The sequence below is a fragment of the Marmota marmota genome, unplaced genomic scaffold (genome assembly GCF_001458135.2).
Source record: "Marmota marmota marmota unplaced genomic scaffold, marMar, whole genome shotgun sequence".
NCBI classification, from domain to species: domain Eukaryota; kingdom Metazoa; phylum Chordata; class Mammalia; order Rodentia; family Sciuridae; genus Marmota; species Marmota marmota.
Genome location: NW_025999894.1, coordinates 179793 through 196099, shown reverse-complemented (window position 1 = coordinate 196099; position 16307 = coordinate 179793). Strand labels below are relative to the sequence as shown.

The window sequence follows — 16307 nt, the reverse complement described above, 5'->3', positions numbered from 1 at the left end:
CACGGTCCCTAAGCCACATGCTTGTTGTTTAAACAGAGAGGGGGAGATGTTGAGAGCCACAGCCAAAGGGGCCCCAGCAAACTTCCAGCTGCCAGCAAACTTCCAGCTGCCGGCTGATGATTGGCTCACAGCGGCCCCAGCAACATCTAGCTGATTGGCTCCTCGGCCCCAGCAACATCTAGCTGATTGGCTCCTCTGCGGTGATGCTCATTGGACTGTTTCCCTGCCCTTTCAGACCACGGAGCTGCTCATTGGGGGACTTTTTTGGCTCCGCCCACGTGACCCAGCCAATCGGCCTCAAGAGCAGGAGGATTGTGGAAGGTGGAAAGAGGCTTGTGTGGGAGAGAGAGGCTTGTGGAAAGCCGGTGGTGGCAGTTGAGGCTCTGAGGATTTTTCCTGAGAGGCTGTTTTGTTTGGCGTGTGTGGTTCTAAAAATAAAGTTAGTTTCTTTTGACAAGTGGCTCCTGATTGTGCCCAGCCAGACTGCGGCAGGGATGTGGCTCAGTGGTCGAGTGTTCCTGGGTTTAATCCCTGGTATGCCCCCCCAAAAGAATTAATATAGAATGAATTAAAATTACTAATACAAAATCCTAGTTTTTTCTTGCAAATTATCCTGTTGTATGAAAGTGAAATTTGATTTTTGTCTTATTAACTCAAGTGAGTAGACTAATCTCTATGAAATAATCAGAACCATTTGTGACTTAGCTAAATTCCCTTGGGCATTTAGCAATGCATCGGTAAGCATAATGTTAGATTTGTTTTTATTTCTGTTTTTCTATTTTCTCATCTTTATTAAGCTGCAATTAACAAAGTGTACACATTTAAGGTGTACAACATAATGTTTTGATATACATGTATTTTGTGAGATGATTGCTGGTGTATCTTCATCACCTCATACAGCTACCCTTCTGTGTGTGACAAGAATATGCAAGATCTATTCTCTGGGAAAACTTCAACTGCACAGTAGATCATTATTAACTGTACTCACCATGTTGTACCTGTAGTCTCCAGAACTTATTCATTTTATAACTGAATGTTTGAACCTTTTGAACAACATGATTCCCTTTCCCCTACCACCTAACCCTTGGTAACTCCCCTCCTGCTGTTTCTGTTAGTTCAACTTTTTCAGGTTCCACACATAAATGAGATCATGCAATATTTATTTTTCTGTGTCTGGCTTATTTCACTTAAAATAATGTCCCCTGGATTCATCTGTATAGTCACAGATGCTAAATTTCTAAATAATATTCCTGTGTGTGTGCACTACATTTTCTTTATCTCTTCATCTCTTGATGGACACTTAGGTGGTTTCCATGTCTTGGTTATTGTGAAAAATACTGCAGTGGACATGGGAGGTCAGATAGCTCTTTGAGATCCTGATTTCATTTCCTTTTAGTTTTCATTCATTGCCTTTTATTCTTCTTGCCTCATTGCTTTGGTTGTTATTTTTAGTACTATATTGAATAAAAGTGGCAAGGGTGAGCACCTGTCTTGTGCTCGACTTTAGAGGAAAAGCTCTCAACTTTTCACATCTGAATATGATTTTGCTTTTCATGTGTAGGCTTTATTGTGTTAACACATATTCCTTCTACACTTAATCTATTGAGTTTTTATAATGAAAGGATATTGAGTTTTATCAAATCTTTTCTGGATCTATTGGGGTAATAATGTGGTGTCACTTGTATTTATCATATCCAGGGATAAACCCCACTTCATTATGGGTGAGCACCTGTTAATGTGCTGTTGAATTTGGTTTGCTAGTATTTTGTTAAGAATTTTTTTATCTATATTCACCAGGGATATTCACCTGTATTTTTATAGTAATGTATTTATTTGAATTTGGTATCAGGATTATTCTAACCTCATAAAATGAAGTATGGAACTATTCCCTCCTCTTCAGTTTTTGGAAGAATTTAAGAAGAATTCCTCCTAAATGTTTGATAGAATTCATCAATAAAGCCATCAGATCCTGGGCTTTGCTTTGATGGTACATTTTGAATTACTGATTCAGTCTTCTTACAGGTTATTGGTCTGTTCAGATATTCTGAGTTTTCATGATTCCATCTTAGTGGGTTTTATGTTTTTAGGAATTTGTCCATTTCTTTTCAGTTATTCAACTTTCAAATAATTGTTCTTAGAGGTCTCTTTATATTTCAGTGGTATGTGTCTCCTCTTTCATTTCTGATTTTATTTATTTGAGTCTTGTGTTTTCTTAGTCTAGCTAAAGCTTGTCGGTTCTGTTTCTTTTCAAAAAATAAAGTCTTAGTTTCATTGATCTTTTCTATTGTGTTTGTGTGTGTGTGTGTGTGTTGTGTTTCGTTCATTTCTGTTCTCATCTTTGTTATTCCTTTTACTAACTTTGGGTATAGTTTGTTCTTTTTTTCTAGTTCCTTGAGATGTAAAGCTTAGGGTGTTTATTTGAGGTCTTTGTGTAGGACTTCACATCAATAAACTTTCCTCTTAGAATTGCTTTTGCAGCATCATGTTTTTGTACATTGTATTTTCATTTTCATTTGTTTCAAGATAATTTTGATTCCCTTTTGGGTTTCTTTGGTTGTTCAGGAGTGTGTCATTTAATTTCTACAATTTTTTTATTTTTCTAGTTTCTCCTATTATTGATTTCTAGTTTGCTACCATTGTGGTCAGAAAAGACACTGATATGATTTCAAGCTTCTTAAATTTGTTTTGTAGTTTAACATGTGGTCTATCCTGGATAATATTCCATGTGTGCTTAAGCAAAATTTATATTCTTTGGTTGTGGGATGGAATGTTCTTTATGTATTAGGTCTGTTTGATCTAAAGTGTAGTTCAAGTCCAATGGCTTCATTATTGATTTTCTGGGTGAATGATCTACCCATTGTTGGGAGTACGGTCCTGAAGTGCCCTTCTATTTATTCTTGTATTGCCATCAATTTCTCCCTTTTTGTATGTTAATATTTGCTTTTTATATTTAGGTACTCCAGTGTTGAGTTCATATATACTTATAATTGTTATATCCTCTTGATGAATTGATACCTTTATGTAGTGACCTAGTCTCTTTATATAGTTTATTACTTAAAACTACTTTGTTTGATATAAGTATTACTACCTCATCTTTTTTTTTTTTTCACACAGGTGGCACAACTTTTTCTTCCTGTCAGTTTCAATCTCTTGGTGTTTCTAAAGGTGAAATGAGTTTCTTGTTATCAACATATAGTTGGATCATAGAGCATAGTCACTCTGTGTCTTTTTATTGGAGATTTTAATCATTTACATTTAAAGTAATTCTTGGTAGGTTAAGAACCTATGGTTGCCATTCTGTTAATTATTTTTTGGCTTTTTGTAGACCATTGTTCCTTTTTTGCTCTCTGGCTGTCTTCTTTTGTGCTTCGATGATTCCTTTCTCTCATTTTTTTTTTTTTTTGTTTATCTACTATAGGTTTTTGCTTGGTTGTTACCATGAGATTAACATGAAACATTTTAGTTATAACAGCCTGTTTTGAACTGATAACAACTTCAATCACACCTCTCTTCCGTTTTACCACTCCCACTCATGTTTCCAAGTTACTATTGTATCTTTTCATATTGTAATATTCATTAACAAATGACTGTAGCTATTTGTCTTTTAACCCTTATTCTAGAGTTTCAAGTGATTTGCGCATCACCTTTACAATACTAGACCATTCTGAATCCGACCACAGTCTTACCTGTTCTAGGGAGTTCCCTTTCTTATCACTGCTCCAGCTCCCTGTTTGGCTCTAAGGACACCTTCCTTCATGCCATTCCATTGGGTGCCCTGCACCCTTATGCAGTTCTTATTTTCCCCCCTTTATGCTTGTTGCTCAGTTGGAATGTGTGGTCTTTAAACATCCTTCCTGTCCATCTGGAAACCAATTAATTATTTTTTAAAAAATTTGTTACATTATTTTTAATTGACAAATAATACTTACATTACATTTATGGAGTACACTTTGAGACTATGGTGTATGTATGCAATGTGAAGTGATTAAATCAAGCTGATTAACAAATCTTATCACCTTACATTTTTGTGGTAAGACATTTAAAATTTACTTTTAGTTATTTTGAAACATAGTAGATTATCATTCACTGCTTCTTAGTTATTTTGAAAGATACAATGCATTGTTATTGACTAGTCACCCTGCTCTGCAGTAGATCCCAAAGCTTATTCCTCCTGAAATCTGAAACTTTGTGGTCTCCAAACCAATAACTTCCTCCTCTCTCCCTCCCGCTTCCCAACCTTGGTAGCCATCATTTTGCTATCTACTTCTCTGAATTTAGTTTTTTGAGATTCCACATATAAGTGAGATCATGTGGTGTTTGTTTTTCTGTCTGGCTTTTTTACTTAGCATAATGTCCTTTATTCATGTTGTTCCAAATGACAGACTTTTATTCCTTTTTAAGGAAGAATAGTGTTCTATTCTGAGTACACGCACACACACACACACACACACACACACACTGCTTTATTCATTGGTCCATTGATGGCTGTGTAGGTTGAAGACATGAAGATATGATTCCATATCTTGGCTATTGTCAATAAATTACAGTGAACATGGGGTACAGATATTCTTTTGACATATTGATTTAAATTTCATTGGATATATTCTCAGTAGTAAAATTGCTGGATCATATGCTAGTTTTATTTTTAGTTTTTTTAGGAACCTCCCTCTTGTTTTCCATAATGACTGCATTAACATTTCCGCCAACAGCATACAAATATTTGTCCCCTTTTCTCTGCACTCTTGCCAATACTTGTTGTCTTTCATTTTTTTAAATAAAAGGTATTCTCATGGTTTTAATTTACATTTTCCTAATAATGAGTGATGCTGAGCATTTTCTCATGAACCTGTTGGCCATTTGTACGTCTTCTTATGAAAAGTGTTCAGATGGGACACAAATTTAAATGGCATCTGATTTTATTCTATGTCTTGCATCTTTGGTCCCAAGGATGCATCATTAAAGTCATAAATTACTGATATTTAAAAGCCATGTAGGGCTGGGAGTGTAGCTCAGCAGTAGACTCTTTGCCTTGCATGTGCAAGGTCCTGTATTCTATGCCAGTGCATGCACATTCACATGTGCACGCACGCGCACAGACATGCACACCCCCCCCACACACACCCCCACACACACCCCATAGAGAAGTATAAAGAATAATATAACAAACATCCATAATTTGCACCACCAGTTTTAACAGATGTTAAAATTCTGTTTTTTATCTGCCATTTTTTGAAAGATATTAAACATTACACATAGAGTTTGTGTTAGAACTAAATTCTGCCTAAAATATCAGAAAAAAAAACCCAAACAATTTCTTAAAGAAGATTTGTGTTAATTTTTCTCGTACCTCCAAGAAATCCAGAGGTATTTGTCTAGGGTTGTTATGTGTCTCCACAATTTCAAGGTCCTCGGCTGAGCACACAGAGGTTCCTAGTTGGAGTGGGAGTAGGGAGCCAGCCTTATTCCATGGCCACACCCTGCACCTAGCACAGGGCTGCTTCCTTTACCAATCACAAAGGTGCACATTCTGGCCACATTGCACACCAGGGGTTGTGTGCACCTGTGAGGGGCACTGTATAGATTAGTGGAAATCTTGATTTGAGGTTCATTTTATTTTGTTTTATAGTTATTTTGAAATATAGTATATTATCATTATATGTTGTTTCACCCACACTTTCCATTCCCAAGGTCATGGACTAAGATGGCACCAGCATTACTATCACATTTCATTTGGTGGGAAGGAAGAAGAAATAGGACACCCACATACTCTAAGTACATTCCCTGAACTTTGCCTAAGCCAATTTTGATTTTATCCCTTTGGCCCATGCTTAACCTTAAGGCCATCCCAAATTGCAAGAAATGTATAAGTGGTCTCTAAAACTTGATGTCTTTGTTTCTGTAAAAGATGAGGAAATGGATTTTGGTAGAAAAATAGTGGCCTTGTGTCACATTTGAAAACTAAGGAGCACTGAGGAAATGCTAACGGTTTTGACTCCTTAATTTGTACACATTCACCTCAGATACTAATTTATCTTGCCAGATTTTAAGCATCTATGAGAAGGATGTTCTTTTTATCATGTTACTAATGAAAGTAATACTTCTCAATTAATGATTATACAGCTTTGCTTTGTGGTTTCAGGTATCCTCAACAAGAGGGGTGAGTACAGTATAATAAGATATTCAAGGGAGAAAGAGACAACACTCACACAACTTTTATTACAATACATTGTCATAATTATTAGTTATTATTATTAATCTCACTGCACCTAATTTATAAATTAAATTTTATCCTAGGTATGTATAGGAGAAAGCATGGTATATTGATTGGTACTATCTGCAGTTTCAGGTACCTCCTTGGGACCTTGGAATGTATTCCCTGTGCATAAGGGTGGTCTACTATACTCTGAAATATGCTAATTTCTCTTTTGTGGTGCTGTGGATTGAACTCAGGGTTTCATGCATGCTAGGCAAGCACTCTACCAATAAACAACACCCCTAGCCCTTTTTATTTTATTTTAAGATGGGATTGCTTTGATTATTCTTGAACTTGTGGTCCTACTACTTCATTCTCCTAAGTAGCTAGAATGATAGTTAAGTGCTATTGCACCCAGCTGAGGGGTACTAATCCGAGTGTTCTTGCAGCAAGAATAGTTTTGTACACCCTCATTTAAAACAAAGCTAATCTGTTATAAAATAAGAACAAGCTTGGGTCCTTAAACCTCAGGTTTTTCAGTGCTAGAGATCGAGCCCAGGGTCTCATGCGTACCAAGTGAGCACCCCCACCACTGAGCTGTATCACAGCCTTCTTATCTCTTTTAAAAGCAGATTTGGGAGAAAGGGGTGGGGAGGGAGCATGGGGGTAGGAAAGATGGTGGAATGAGATGGACGTCATTACCCTAGGTACATGTATGACTGTACATATGGTGTGACACTACATTGTGTACAACCAGAGAAATTAAAAGTTGTGCTGCAGTTGGGTTCAATGAATCAAAATGCATTCTGCTGTCATATATACATAATTAAAATTAATTAATTAATTAATAAAAAAAGCAGATGTGGATAAGTGAAAACTTAGGAAATTTCTCAGCTTCACTATGCTCAGCCTCCACATTTGAACATGAGGAGCCTTCAACCGTATTCTGTTGTTGTTTCAGATTATTTATGTTTCACAATCAAAATTAGGAAAATTATCTGTTTATTTTTTAACAGCTACACTGAAGCAAAATTTACATATATAAACTTCACTCACGTAAAGTGAATTTTTTGCAAATTTGCAGGGTTGTACAGCCATTGTCAGAATCCAGTTTCAGGACATCTATCACACAAAACAACTACTTCTTAAAAGTATGCAGCCAAACCATTTCCCCACCTCAGCCCAGGATAACCACTAACCTACTCTGAATCTCTACAAATCAGCTTTTTTGGGGCACCATTTCAATTATTTTATGTTGTAAGTAAACCATCCAGCTGTGAGACAGATTAATGGCTTCTTCAGAGATGGCCAATTACCAATAATTAAATAAGAAGGGATGAATTAAATTACTGTTCAAAGGTGGTTTTCATCTTCTTGATCAATTTATGTCTTTTTTACCCTCTCCCAGTTCTTGGTTTCAGTGGCACAGGAAGAAAAGTCATGTGGAAATAGTTTTTGAAAAACAAATACATATTTTAAGGATCCTCTGCAAATCCAGTTAATTATGCCAGATTAATAGATCCTTTGGTTTCAGTGAACTTTTGGAGTGGTTGGTGTATTTGACTTGTTTACTAACCATTTAACATTCTTTAAATAATTAGCATTCTTGTAAAATTCACACAGCACTTGCACAGCTAAAAATAAAAACTCGAGAATTAACAATTTAGATTTCCCTAAATATTTAAACATTGACTTCAAATGTATCACTTTTAAACATTCAATTAAAATCTTAAGTCTACTATATCAGCCTTAAAAATGCTTTAAGCTACCTTAAAAACAGTTTTTAAAATGCAGTACATAATTAAAAATAGTTTTAAAATACAACACATACAAAATGTATAATGATTATAAAATGAATCAAATATTTTCACACTACAAATAAATACATAAGTGTGAATATAACAAACTATAAGTTTGTTTCTTTACTGTCTTTTCTCTTTCTTCTCCCCTTCCACTCAACCTGGGGATGGGACCCAGGACCTTGCTAGGCAAGTACTTTAAGTCCTCATGAGTAGATTCAGGTTGAAGTTTTACGGCAAGTACACCACATAGGGAATGATGAGTTCTTGTTACATCACCCTGGAGGCATATAATTTCAAGTAATCCTGGGTTTGATCATTTGGCTGAGGCAGTAACAGCCAGAGTTCTCCACTGGAAATATGCATTTTGTCCTTTGTAACTAGAATATAATCTGTAGGGTGGTGGAGATCATTTGACTAATTGGTTCTCCAATAACTTTTCATCCAATGGTCTTAGTATCCACTGATGGTTCTTAATTCAATCAATGATTACATTGGGGGTTGTGATTGTTCTTAAACTTCTCATATGCATATTATATCAGGATGCATTCAATAATAGGTAATAAAAGGAAATAAAAGGAAAAAAAAGTTCAACTGAGCTTAACCATTAAAGGTTTACTTAACTGGCTCATATAACTGGAAATCCCAAGGTAGGTGTCTCAGTATTGGTGTCCAAGGAAGTTCATGCCCCGAAAGAAAATCAGGAGTTTCCAAGAAAAGGAGGCGTGGTGGTTGGGCAGACAACCACAATGCTCACTATAACATATTAAAATATGCATTTTTCATCTCTGTTCTCTTCCTAGATGTCAAACCTTTTTTTCCCCTTCTCCCCAGCCTTATATTCAATGTTATAGTTAACTAATGCTTATGTCCTGTGTCTTACCTAATTTAGATTCATTTATTGTTTTTAATTTGGACAAATTATGTTTTTAATTCTCATATTTATTTTTACTTGGTTCGTTTTCATATCTACCTGTCCCTTATTTTAAAAATCTTTTGCCTCTGAACATGTGAAGAATGCTTATTTTAAAATTTATTTCCGGTTGTATTTCTACGTCATTAGGTATGAAATCTCTTCTTTGTTGGTTTTGTGTCACTTTTTCCTGGCATGAGATTTCTTATTTGTTTATATCTTGGGCCATGGAACATACTTCTTATACTTGTAACTTACTGACTCTCAGACTCATATATTTTATATCTTAATATCTCTAAAATGGACTTTATTTTTCAATGGATGTGTTAAAATGTTATAATTCAATTGGCAGATTCTTTCCGACACATAATGACTCCTTATATGTGTTGAGATACAGTACCTGATCTTACTGCCCAGTGTCTGGTTGAGGCCTGCCATCTCAAACTGTGATTTTGTCCGATTTCCTCATGATGTTTTTTGTGAACTTATCTTCCAAGGGGCTGTCTTCCTTGTGAGTCATACGCAATGTCCTGATCATTGGTGGAAGGGCTGTGCCTGCCCAGGTCTAATGGGCTATGCCTGAGCAGTCTCTTGGCTCAGGGTGTCCTCACTATGACTGTACTTCAGGTTCTTCTATATGTGGTGATCCTTTCTGTGGAATTAAGTGGAATTAAGTCTCTTCACACTGTTCATAGCTTAGGACAGTCAGTCAGCTTGTTTGTGCCCATGACACCAGCGCTGGCGAGCTGCCTTGTCTTTATTTGCAGATAGGGAACTGTGTTTTCCTGGCTCCTGACTCTCTTTGATCACTAGGGCCAATGCCTTGACCCCCCTACCCTTCTCACCATCCATAGCCACCAGCAATCTATGCGGCTCCTTTTCTATCAGTTCATTGTATTGTTCTTCCATCAAACTACCATATTCAAATCTGGGGCATGGGGTAGGGTTCCGGGCTCATGCTTTTCCTTTTTTTTGATCTTATGTTTCAGAAATTCCTTGGTGTGTTTAATGCTGCCTTATCCTCTCCCCCTTCTCTCCCTCTCCTGCTCTGAACCTCAGTTGCAAAGTGCTAAGTTTCTCATGTTCAAATTTATGGGACACCAATGTCATATTCCTCTGTCCCTCCCACATTAGGACATTTCTCCCTTCATGTCTCAGTTCCCACTTTCTTCTCCTAAGGCACTCTCTCTGTGTTTGATATTTGTTTCAATGTATATTTTTGAAAACTGTGCTACATTCTTTTGACCTGCATACACATTTGTATTTACCTGATAATATTATAGTTCAGATTTCTTTCTTAACCTAAACTTTTTTTTTACTTAGTACTGAGGTTGGCAAACCCATGAACCAAATCTAGCCTGTAACCTATTTTCATAAATGCAGTTTTATTGGAACATAGCCACAGCTGATCTTTTATGCATTGCCTGTGGCTGCTCTTGTGCTTCTAGAGCAGAGTTGAATAGTTGTGACAGGGACCATCTGGCCCGTGATGTGACATGTCTTTGCCACATGACCCTTAACAGAAAATTTTGTAAGTTTGTTGACTTCTGATTTAGCAGTTTTCTTTTTGCTTATATTTTTAGTTATGGTAAAATATATATAACAAAATTGACCACTTAGCCATTTTTAAGTGTGCAGATCAGTGGAATTAAGTCCATTCACACTGTTGTGAAACCATCAACACCATATGTTTTGGTCCATTTTCTTTTGCTCTAATTGCATACTATAGACTGGATGATTCATAATGAATAGTTCCAGAGGCTTGCAAGTTCAAGAGCATGGTGCTGGCATGTGCTCAGCATCTGGTGCGGGCCTTCTTCCTGCATTATAATATGGTGGAGGGCATCACAGGATAGCACAGAGCAAGAATGCCAGAGAGAGCTTGCTTTTATGACAAAGCCTCTCCCAAGATAAACCATGTGTCCACTAACCCATTAGTCCATTAATCCACTAGAGCTCTGCCCTGAGGACCCAATCACCTTCCAAAGGACCCACCTCAGATTACCACTAAGGTAAACAATAGAACCATCCATCTCTAGAAATTTTTCATCTTGAAAAACTGAAACTCTGTACCCATTGAACAACTCCCCATTCCTCCCTTCCTGTGCCCCAGGTCCTGGAAACCACCATTCTGCTTTTTGTCTCTATGAATTTGATTACTCTCGCTCGATACCTTACATAAATGAAATCATATGATATTGATCTTTTTTTGTGACTGGCTTATTTCATTTAGCATAATGTCCACAGGGTTCATCATGTTGTAGTACATGTCAGAATTTCCTTCCTATTAAAGGATGAATACTATTCCATTATATGTGTAAACTACATTTCCTTATCCATTCATCAGTCAGTCAGTGGACATCTGGGTTGCTTCCACCTTTTGGCTGTTGTGGAAAATGCTGCTAGGAACATGGGTATACAGATATCCCTTCATGACATTAATTTCAATTCGTTGGGGTGAAATTACCAAAATTACCCCAAAGTGAAATTACTGAATCATACGGTCATTAATTTTTTCAATTAATTAACTTTATAGTATTTAATTCACTTAATTTTTTGAGAATCCTGCATATTGTTCTTCCATGGTTTATTACACTTTTTAACATGCCCACCAACAGTACACAAGGGTTCCAATTTCTGTACATTTTTGCTAATCTTTGTTTTTGGTTCCTTCCTTCCTTCCTTCTTTCTTTCCTTCTTCCTTCCTTTCTCCTTCCCTCTCACTCTCCCTCCCTTTCTTCCTTTCTTTTTGATAATAGACATCCTAATGAGTATTAGGTAATAACTCATTTATATTTGCACTTCTCTAATTACTAGTGATGTTGAACATCTTTTCATGTACTTGTCCATTTGTATATTTTCTTTTTAAAAATATTTTTATTAGTTATTGATGGACCTTTATTTATTTGTATGTGGTGCTGAGAATCGAACCCAGGGCCTCACACATGCTAGGCAAGCACTCTACCTCTGAGCCACAGCCCCAGCCCTCATTTGTATATTTTCTTTGGAGAAATGTCTATTCTAATCCTTTGCCCATTTTTAAATTGGGTTTTTTTTTTTCATTGCTGGGTTGCAGAAGTTATTTTTGAGTTATGGATTTTATGACATCCAGCTATCTTTACGAGGTATATGATTTGAAAATATTTTCTCCCATTCTGGGGGTTACCTTTTCATCCTGCTGATTGTGTCCCTTCATGCACAGAAAGTTTTAATTTGGGCATTCTATTTTGTCTATTTTCACTTTTATTGCTTGTGAGCACAATATATTTTAAGATCTACTAAAAACTGGGTGCACTGGTGTTGTACCCAGTCCCAGTTAGTTGGGAGGCTGAAACAGGAGGGCTCCTTGTGCTCAGGACCTCCTCTCAGAAAAAGAGGGATCTATCCATATTCTCTCTCTCTCTCTCTCTCACACACACACACACACACGCACACATACACAAATATATAAATATGTACATATATGTGTGCATATTTGTATGCAGTGTTTTGCTCTCAACCACAGTGTGCATCTATTGAGTTTTACCTCTCTAGTTCTCTCTTGATGGTCTCCTTGTTGTCTCTCACACTCCATGGCCACAGTCTTCACAATGTGTAGCCTACATTTTTTATGGAGTACCACAAAACTTTCTTTGCCATTTATATCCAGGAATGGCACGTATGGGTGATAGTCCCACCAGCTGGCTGGGCTGATGAGATGAACTGGGTTCAAAGGATCTGGCTGTTTTGACCTAAGAAAACAGCAAAGAAATCACACAAAACACAGACATGAGTTTCTCAGCTCTAGGGCAGGACAGCTCTGCGACTTTAAGGGGTCAGCTTCCATGCAAGACAGTGCTAGAAAGAGAGCGTGCACTCGGGATCTCGTTATTTTATAGGGGGGACACACAAAGGAACTTCAATGGAATGTTCTTCACCAAATTAAGGCAGGAGATAGGATTTTGAAAGGTGGAGTCTTGCTTGGTGATGTCTTGTGGTCAGCAGATTGATTGACATCTTGGCAAGTCACACCCATCTCAGGTGCTGCGTGGGATCACAAGCAGAGTGCACAGGGTGTGCACACTGTGTTGCACACCCCAGTCATCATGCAACACCCCTCATATAACTCAAATGCACATAGCTCACACACACAGCCCATGGATGGCTCATGACATGATAGGGCATAAACGTACTTTAGTCTCACTAAACATTGACAGTTTAGTGCCTGCCATCTTAAACCCTGGTCCTCTTTGACATCTTTATGTTTTGCTGGAGACTACTCAGAAGCTACTTACAGCCTCTGACCATGTGGAAGAGGCCGGTATCTGAATAGAATGGTTATTATCAGAGAATACAATAAATATCTGTTTTGTTCCCTGATCTGCAGGTTGGACGAGGGAGTGCTTCCAAGAGTGGGGCGCCTACATCCACTTGGCTATTCCTAGTATGTTCATGCTGTGCATCGAGTGGTGGACCTTCGAGATCGGAACCTTCCTCGCAGGTCTGTCAGCAGTCCAGTGGACACCTATGCCCAGGCTGGCGAGTGACCTCTCCAAAGCTTTTCTAGAAATTAAAGTGTTGCTTCTCCATCCTGCACCATCTTATCAGGCTCTCGTGGAGGTTTTTAATACAGGCATAAACTTTTCACCAACCAAATTTGGATTGGATGGGACTGTAGCACTACTGACCCACCCTATATTTTGTAAATAAGGAAAAGGAGGCGGCTGGCAAGGGGTTTGCCAAGAGTCATGGAGTGGGAAAACAAAACCTCAAACCCAGGTCTCCTGACTCGGCCTGCCTTGTGTTTCATTTGACTTTTCCTAAGCATCTGGCTATTTTGTTGTTGTTGAAGTCTCTCTTTGTTGCCTAGGCTGACCTTGAAATCCTGGGCTCAAGCCATCCTCCTGCCTTGGCCTCCTGAGTACTGATGTGCACTAGCTCACTTGACTTCCAGTCAAAATTTTAAGACTTAATAAATGCAGGGTCATTGATTTGGCTCTGTTTTAGCTATGACCTGCATGTTTACTGAATTGTGATGATTTGAGCCGTTGGTATTCATTTTAGCCATCTGATCACTAGTAACATGATAGATCAAATAGAGGACAAGGTAACAGAGCAGGTTGTGCCCAGTGATACACGGTAGTGATCCTATCAGCTATGCATAGAGTTTGCCCTTCTGCCTTCCCCTCCCACACTGTGACCCCACATCTCCTGGGAATGACCTGCAACCCTAGGAGCCTTTTCTACTTTGAACCCGATGTTTTATTCCCTGGTGGAGCAGGGGCTTGTAAAATGAATGTGTCAATCTTAGCTGCCAGAAATCTTGGCAACTTCTCGAGGAAAAGATGTCTGGGGTTCTTCTCGGAACAATCGGACAGTGAATTCTACCTTCAAATGATGCTTCTGGGGCATGGTTGGCTTCTCTCAAATTAAAATGTGTCCTAGTTTTCTAAGGAAAATGTTTGTTTGAATTGAAGTTTTGAATGTCTTCTGCATGTGTCAACCTTTCAGGGCTGATTAATGTGACTGAGCTTGGAGCCCAGGCTGTCATTTATGAACTGGCCTCTGCAGCCTATATGGTAAGACCTTACAGGGTGAGACGTCATCATTGCTTAGAGAGAGAGAGAGAGAGAGAGAGAGAGAATTGCATTACGGAGACAGCATGGATGGATTGGGGACCAGACACATGGAGTTGAGTCCTAGCCATAGCATTCCCTGACTATGTGGTATGGGCTCCTTACTGAACCTTACTGACATTTAGTCTCCTCCTATACAAAATGGGGGGAAATACCTACTTTTCAGGTGAAGATTGAATGAGATACTGCATATGATACTTAACATGATACCTGGCATATACATTCAACCAATATGGAGTTAGTGCTGGAATAGGATGGTGAGTGAGATGGAGACAGCTTCTGTTTTCTTGTAGCTGTGGCTCAGAGAGGAGACAGAGATAAAGAAGAAAATAAATAAATAAAGACAGACAAATATGAGCATTGCAAATATCATATATGTATGATAAGCACCATAAAAAAGCAAAAAATGGTCTGAGATGCATGAAAACAGAGGCAGATGCCTTTTAGGTCAGGTAGTGAGGGAGGGTCTCTGTGTGTCACTGTTTAAGCTGGGACATGAAGGATAACAGAAGCTGGCCTGGGGAACCCACAGGTGGGAGTCAACTGTGCAGCCTGAGCCAAAGCCCCGTGATGGAACTGTACCTGGCACTGCTGAGGGCTTATTGAGGGTTATTGAGAGAAAGTTGGAGGGAGCACACAGGGCCTGTGGTCCCAGGTCAAGGAACAATCATTCTTCACCTGTGTAAGCCATTCTTCGCTGGCTTCAGGGTAAGAATTGTAGGTGGGAGTGGAAAGGACAGAAGAGGCTGCTAGAATGGCCCAGGTAAAGGAGAAAAGAAGTGGAAGAATTAGGTCTGTGGGGAGGCAGAATGTCAAAGCCAGGGTCAGAGTTTGGTTGTGGCATGCAAGGCAGGGAGTGAGAAGAATCACACAGCTGTGCAGGGTAATGCCTTTTATCTTCTGATGCTTTTTTGAAATTCCCACCCCATACAGACATGGGAAACTGGGAAACTCCCATTGTTTTGTCTGTTTCTTTTTTTGTGTGTGTGTGTGCTGGTGCTTGAACCCAGAGGAGCCAAATACCCAATCTTTTTAATTTTTTATTGTGAGACAGGGTCTTGTTAAGTTGCTGAGTCTTGGCTTGAACTTGTGAACCTCTGTTTCAGCAACCTGTCCCATGCTGACTGGCCCAGTCACTGGGATTACAGGTGTGAGCAGCTGCTTCTTGTTTTTAAAAGATTAAGAGGCTCTCTGGGCAGTTGGACTACAGATCATTTTTGTTTCCTTGTGTTTTTCTTTAATCTTAAAAGTGAAACAAATTTTAATGGTTATTCAAGTGATCAGCTGGGAATAAAAATAAAGAGTGTCAGGAGCCAGCCCAACATGGAGAGGGCAGGAACAGAAGGAAACTCGGCAAAGAGACGGAGGAGCCGGCTGAGGGAGACAGGGATGTAGTGTAGTGGGAGGTTGGAAAACATCCACTGGGTTTAGGGGTAAGGCCATTAGGGACCTCATGGAGCAATGAAGAGGTACAGCCAGATTTGAATGAATGACTTTCAAGGCAGGTAAAGGAATAGAGAGAGGCTCCTTGGGTAGACAGTTCTGCATAAATGTTAACCTTGGTTGTCAGAGTTGGGACGTGTGGTTATCAGGGGAGGGCTTTGATTTTGCTTCTGTACATATGTATGTGTGTATGTATTTTGGTACTGGGGATTGAACCCAGGGGCACTTAACCACTGAGGTCACATACCTGTCCCTTTTTATTTTTTATTTTGAGACAGAGACTCACTAGGTCATGTAGGGCCTTGCTAAGTTTCTGAGGCTGGCTTTGAACATCATGATCCTCT

General features: G+C 38.7%; 1 protein-coding gene across 2 annotated transcripts in view; it reads left to right on the top strand.

Annotated features, from left to right (window-relative positions):
• Positions 1-16307, top strand: part of LOC107157166 (multidrug and toxin extrusion protein 2) — a 55991-nt gene that overhangs the window by 13455 nt on the left and 26229 nt on the right. For both annotated transcript variants that reach the window (XM_048796157.1, XM_048796154.1), the window contains 2 exons: positions 13272-13385; positions 14396-14463. In XM_048796157.1, coding sequence (XP_048652114.1) covers positions 13272-13385; positions 14396-14463 — 182 coding nt within the window. The remainder of the gene's footprint in view (positions 1-13271; positions 13386-14395; positions 14464-16307) is intronic.